The sequence below is a fragment of the Dryas octopetala genome, chromosome 6 (assembly GCF_963921425.1).
Source record: "Dryas octopetala chromosome 6, drDryOcto1.1, whole genome shotgun sequence".
Classification (NCBI taxonomy): domain Eukaryota; kingdom Viridiplantae; phylum Streptophyta; class Magnoliopsida; order Rosales; family Rosaceae; genus Dryas; species Dryas octopetala.
Genome location: NC_141371.1, coordinates 17,379,341 through 17,385,448, shown reverse-complemented (window position 1 = coordinate 17,385,448; position 6,108 = coordinate 17,379,341). Strand labels below are relative to the sequence as shown.

At 36.5% G+C, this 6,108-nt stretch overlaps 2 protein-coding genes and 1 pseudogene across 2 annotated transcripts; all 3 read left to right on the top strand.

The window, feature by feature from the left end:
- The first annotated feature begins 233 nt into the window (after positions 1–233).
- Positions 234–2,044, top strand: LOC147282929 (uncharacterized). The gene is made up of 4 exons (XM_086248309.1): positions 234–862; positions 955–1,417; positions 1,503–1,588; positions 1,741–2,044. Exons 1-4 carry the CDS (start codon positions 234–236, stop codon positions 2,042–2,044), a joined length of 1,482 nt encoding a protein of 493 aa, XP_086104435.1.
- Positions 234–3,772, top strand: LOC147282928 (uncharacterized). The gene is made up of 3 exons (XM_086248308.1): positions 234–2,501; positions 2,586–3,000; positions 3,083–3,772. The coding sequence occupies exons 1-3, from the start codon at positions 2,275–2,277 to the stop codon at positions 3,770–3,772; spliced, it is 1,332 nt and encodes a 443-aa protein (XP_086104434.1). The 5' UTR covers positions 234–2,274.
- A 241-nt stretch (positions 3,773–4,013) lies between these two features.
- LOC147282927 (uncharacterized) lies at positions 4,014–5,887 on the top strand (annotated as a pseudogene).
- Positions 5,888–6,108: the final 221 nt, after the last annotated feature.

The following is a 6,108-nucleotide window of genomic DNA, read 5'->3' as shown; positions in this document are numbered from 1 at the left end:
CCTAATTTATTAATTTGTGAATTTAATTTATTAATTTGTTCCTCCTAATTTATTAATGTGTGAATTTAATTTATTAATTTGTTCCTTCTAATATATTGAATGTTTTTTGAATTTAGTCTAATAGGTATGGATAGGTACGCCTACATGATAGGGATTGAAAGATTGTAGGCGTTAGAGTCTAGAGCTTTCATCTAAGAGTCGCGTAATATCTTGTGATTATTAGGAGGTAAAGCATGGATAGAAGTTGGTTGACGATACCGCGACAGTTAGAGGCATACGTAGATGGAATCAATTTGTTTTTGGATCAAGCGGTTGCGAATGGTGTTGGGCCAGATAAGTTCAAATGTCCTTGTAAAAAATGTTGCAATCGATATACCTTTGGAAGACAAACTATTGTGGATCATCTTGTTTGGCATGATATGGATAAAGATTATAAAAAAGCTTGGTGGCGTCATCATGGGGAGCCTAACATTGGAGAGCCAATTTTAAGGATGATAGAAGATGATGTAGTAGGGGAGATGGATGGTATGCACGATTTTCTTAATGACATATTTGTTCAACCAGTAACGGAAGAAGAGGTCGGGTCGTCGACACAACCCCCTATTGTGGATGGGCGTTTAGCAGAGGCTGAAAGTTTTTTCAAGTTGCTTGAAGAGGCATATCAAGAGTTGTATCCTGGTTGTAAAGAGTTTAAGAAATTGGAGGCCGTTGTAAGATTGTACCAGATTAAGTGTTTAGGGAGTTTGCCAGATAGTTTATTCACTACATTACTAGAATTGGTAAAAAGAATGTTGCCTGATGGAGATTGTTTGCCTGAATCTTGTTATAAGGCAAAAAAACTTATAAATGGGTTAGGTCTCACGTATGAGAAGATTGATGCATGTCCTAATGATTGCATGATATTTGGAAAGAAACCTCAAAATTGACTGCATGTTCGGTGTGTGGCAAATCAAGATATAAAGATAACAAGGAAGATGATACTTCTAGAAAGAAAGTCTCAGCTAAGGTTATGTGGTACTTCCCTCTAAAGTCGAGATTGAAGAGGTTTTATATGTCGAAGCTTATTGCCGAACATATGAGGTGGCATGCAACTAAATGTCCCAAGGATGGGTTTATGAGGCATCCATCAGATTCTCCGGCATGGAAGCATTTAGATACTTTGTACCCTGAGTTTGCGTTAGAAATTCGAAATGTGCGTTTAGGGCTGGCAAGTGATGGATTTAATCCTTTTGGCCATATGAGCAATGCCCATAGCACATGGTCGGTGGTGCTTTCTGTTTACAATTTGCCTTCATGGATGTGTATGAAGCAACCAAATTTATTATTGTCCTTATTGATTCCAGGACCGAGAAGTCCTGGAAATGATATTGATGTGTATTTGCGACCATTAATTGATGAGTTGAATGAGTTGTGGGAGGTTGGCTCTACCACGTATGATGTGTTTTCAAACTAAACTTTTACGATGAAGGCTGCTGTGTTATGAACCATTAGTGATTTTCCAGCTTATGGAATGTTGTCTGGATGGAGTACTAAGGGATATAAAGCATGTCCGCATTGCATGGATGATAATGTATCAGAACATTTTCCTGTGAGTCGTAAGATTTGTTATTTGGGGCATCGAAGATTTTTACCCATTGGACAAAGGTTTCGAAAGGAACAAGCAACATTTAATTGTCATCGAGAAGATCGTCATGCACCAAGATAGTTGAATGGGTTACAATGTCTTGAACAACTATCTAGTTTGAGGTTCACTTTTGGAAAGCATGACCAAAATGCTCCTGTTGGACAAAGAAGACGCAGGCCTTCAATTTCTAGAAGTAATTACAGTCAGTGGAGAAAGAAAAGCATATTTTTTGAACTACCCTATTGGAGGCATCTTTTGATTAGACACAATCTCGATGTCATGCATATTGAGAAGAATGTATGTGATAATGTGGTTGGAACATTGTTGGATATTGCGAAGAGGACAAAGGATGGATTGGCTGCACGTGCAGATCTTGAAGTCTTGAATATAAGACATAGTCAACACCTTCGCAGAGAGTGAGATAAAACATTTTTGCCTCCGGCAATATTCACATTGAGCAAAGAAGAAAAAATCTCATTTTGCAAAGTGTTGTCTACTATTCGAGTTCCTGATGGATATTCAGCAAATTTGTCTCGATGTGTGAATGTGAATGAGAGAAAATAAATGAGTTGAAAAGTCACGATTGCCATGTTTTAATGTAACAATTACTTCCACTTGCAATACGTGGTGTGTTACCCAAATCTTTCACAATGGTTTTACTAGAGTTGAGTGCAATCTTTAGACAGTTGTGTAGCAAGAAGGAAACTGAGGCATCATTCAATCAACTGAACTCTAGAATTGCATTAACCTTATGTCAGATGGAGAAGATTTTCCCTCCTTCATTTTTTGATGTCATGGTGCATCTCCCAATTCACTTGGCAAATGAAGCTGCCATTGCAGGGCCAGTTCAATATAGATGGATGTATCCCATTGAACGGTAATGGTCTTTCCTTATGCTTAATTTGCATTCATTTTAGTTTTGATTCTCTAATTTTTTTTTTTGTCATGTTAAATATTGAAGGTATTTGCAAACACTGAAGCGGTATGTGCGAAATAAAAGTCGTCCTGAAGGTTCTATTGCTGAGGGGTATTTGGTTGATGAGGGTTTATCTTTTTGTTCCATGTACCTTAGAGATGTTGATACTCGTCGTAATCGTAAGGGTCGAAATGCAGATGGTATTGGACGTGGAATATGTGGTGGGTTATCAATTTTTGACTCCACAGGTCAATATTTAGGTTCAGGTGAAAATGTGGAGCTTGATCTAAATGATAGGAATCGATGCCACAGATACATTCTTGATAATTGTGATGTAGTAATCCCTTTTAGAAGGCAACATGAGGACTTTTTGAGAGATAAACATCGAAGGGAAAGGTTCACTAGGAGACAAATCATGGAGATAAGCAAGAAGGAATTTCCTGAATGGTTCAAGAAACATGTAAGAATTCAATTACTAAGTTTCTACATCATGTCTGTAATATTAATTTTTACCTAATGTCTCTACATCATCTTTTTCCCAGATTAATGCAAGGTTTTATGCTAATGATCCGTTGATATCCGATGACTTGCATTGGCTTGCTAATCCTCCTCGCACACTTGTGACGAAATACAAAAGCCACGCTATTAATGGTTTTAGATTTCGAATAAAATCAGTGGGTGATAAGCATAAGAATCAAAATTGTGGTGTATTTGTACATGCAAATATTCCGGGTGGTGTTGGACAAGTTAATTGCTATGGTGTTGTCACAGATATGTTTTTGGTTAGATATTGTGGTCCCACCGAGGCAGAAGATATGGGTCATTGTGTAATGTTGTTTAAGTGTGATTGGGTTCATAGTGGAAGTCCTAGGGGTATGAAGACAGATCAATATGGTTTTACCTTGGTGAACTTCAATCGATTGGGATTTAGGGATGACCCTTTCATACTAGCTTCACAAGCAATGCAAGTATTTTATGTTGCAGATTCGATTGAAAAAGATTGGCATGTAGTGGTCCGAACGCATCCGAGGGATTTTTTTGGTGTATTAGAAGATAAAGATACAATTGATGATTATGCCATACCAAATCTGGATGATCGGGTACTTGACAATGAAGATATGCAAACAAGGGTTGGCGTGGAAGAGACACCTTTTGATGAAGCATTACCTTTGCCTACTGAGCTGGTTAATTCAATTGCTGACGATGAGCTTGATGATGATATGGATGTTTAAATTTATTTTTTTATTTTTTTTGTGTTGTTTTGTAATTAAGAACTCTTATGTAATACTTTTTTATTACTGAATTTTTTTTGTGCTGGACTAGGTCCCGTGGTTTTTACCTTTCAAGGGTTTTCCATGTTAAAATATATTTGTGTGTTTAGATATTGGTTTTATAGCAATTTAGTTTTATTTAATTAATTAATATTTATGTAGTATGTATTTGGTGGTGTATATATATATATAATTTATTTAGATGAGTGATAATGAAGAACATATGGACGAGCACCACGATGAACAGGTTGAGGCTAGTTCAAATGGTAAGCTATAGTTTGTTTATATAAAGTTTTTATTTATTCTATTATTTACAATATTTTTGTCATTTATGTATATTAATTTGGATTAATATGTAGAAATGCCCCAAAGGAGAAGACGTGGTCCTGGAAAGATTAAGTGGGCTGGTAAAGATCATAGGGGGAAAGAGTATTGTGAATTTAGTCCGAGCGGGAAGTGTATTTCTCAGAACAGTATAGAGTTTTCGAAGTTTATATCTTCTGAAGTAAAAGATCCCAATAAGGTTCCTCTAGTGCATGATTGGAGATTGGTTGAAGAAGAGACAAAGAACACTTTGTGGGACAAAATACGGGTATCAATTTATTTTTTTGAAATAATCTTAAAAGTAAAATACCTGCAAATATTTACTTATAATTGTTTTTTTTTTTTTTTTTATGGATGTAGGGCACTATCACTTTTCGTGATGAGGATTTGGTAAAAATGCCCGTGATTAAGACCATGACCTTGGCAATTGCTGAACATGCTTATAAAGAATACAGAGCATATTTGAAAGGGAAGTACTACACTGGCAGGACAGGTCAGCGGCGGTTGAGATGTCCCAATAATGTAGATCCTGTGCAGTGGGCGAAGATATATGGTGGAACATTGAGATAACCCGAAAACTCAGGTGACACTCTTTAACCAAATATTTAATAATACTAGTATGTGCAATTATGACTAATTTATATTATGTTTAACTTTTTAGGAGATAGCTGTGAAAAATAAAGCTAATTGTTCTCAACAAACGATGAGCCATACATCAGGATCGTGGACATTTGAACGTCTTCGTGAAGATTATGTGAGTATAGTTAATTTTTTTCATCATATTGAGTTACAATTTTATTTAATTAGAGCACATAAATATGTTCTAAATTATTTTTTTTAATGGTTTAAATTTTTAGAAGAAGAAGCATGGAGTTGAACCCGATCCCGTTACTTTCTTTCGTGTCACCCACACGCAAAGACAATAGTTGGATTGATGTGCCATCGGAGCAGAGAGGGGTAAATATTTATATATATATATTTTTTTTCCATAATGTGTATTTTATGTTCTTAAATTTTACTTACAAATTTATCTAAATATTTGTTTATTAGATGTCTATGGAGAGTTCCGTTGACTCACGAGTTGAGTCTGAAGCGGATGACACTTCTGAACTTCGTACAAAAGTGTATGTTGAGAAGATGGGTCCTGAGAGGAAAAATAGAGTTCGGCTCTATGGACATGGGGTGACACCTGAAATGGTGCTTTATGCTAGGGCTCAATCTAGTACTTCTTCTCGGAGATCATCAAAGACAAGAGAAGCTCTTTTGGAGGCACAGTGCCTCGAATGGCAGAAGAAGCATGAGGCTGTGCAGGCTAAGCAGGATGCCCAAGATGAGGCAATTGAGCTGTTAAAGACTCAGCTACAGCTACAGCAGCAGCAGCAGATGATGATGTTTATGCAGCAACAACAACCAGTGATGCCGTTTATGCCTCAGACACACCCGCAGAGCTCTCATCAACAACAGCCTTCTGGCCAGAGTCAGCCTCTACATTCTCCCTATGGAATGTTCTCGATGCATCCTATGTACCAGATGCCGTTTATGCCGCAGTCACCTTTGCAGATGCCTATGTATCGGCCAGAGGTACCTTCTCAGCCATCTCCTGGTGGGTCACATCATTCTACGGGTGTTGGATTTTCCGGATTGCTTTCTGGCAATTTAGGTGATGATGAATTTATGAGACAGTTTGGTCCGCAGGGAGGATCAGGGTCACATTCAGCTTCTGATTCGGATTCTGCTGCTGGACTTGAGTAGATTATTTTTATTTGCCTACTTTATCTTATCTCTATTGATTAAACAATATTATTTGACATATATTGTTAGTTGAAGGATTTTATCTTTATTAGTATATAATTATTATTTGAAATGTTTTATATTAATTATTTCAAATATAATTTTATTTATTTTTTTATTTATATTCAATAATCATGGCAGTTGTATCCGCCAGGAAAGGATTTTTTAAATATATTTTATTA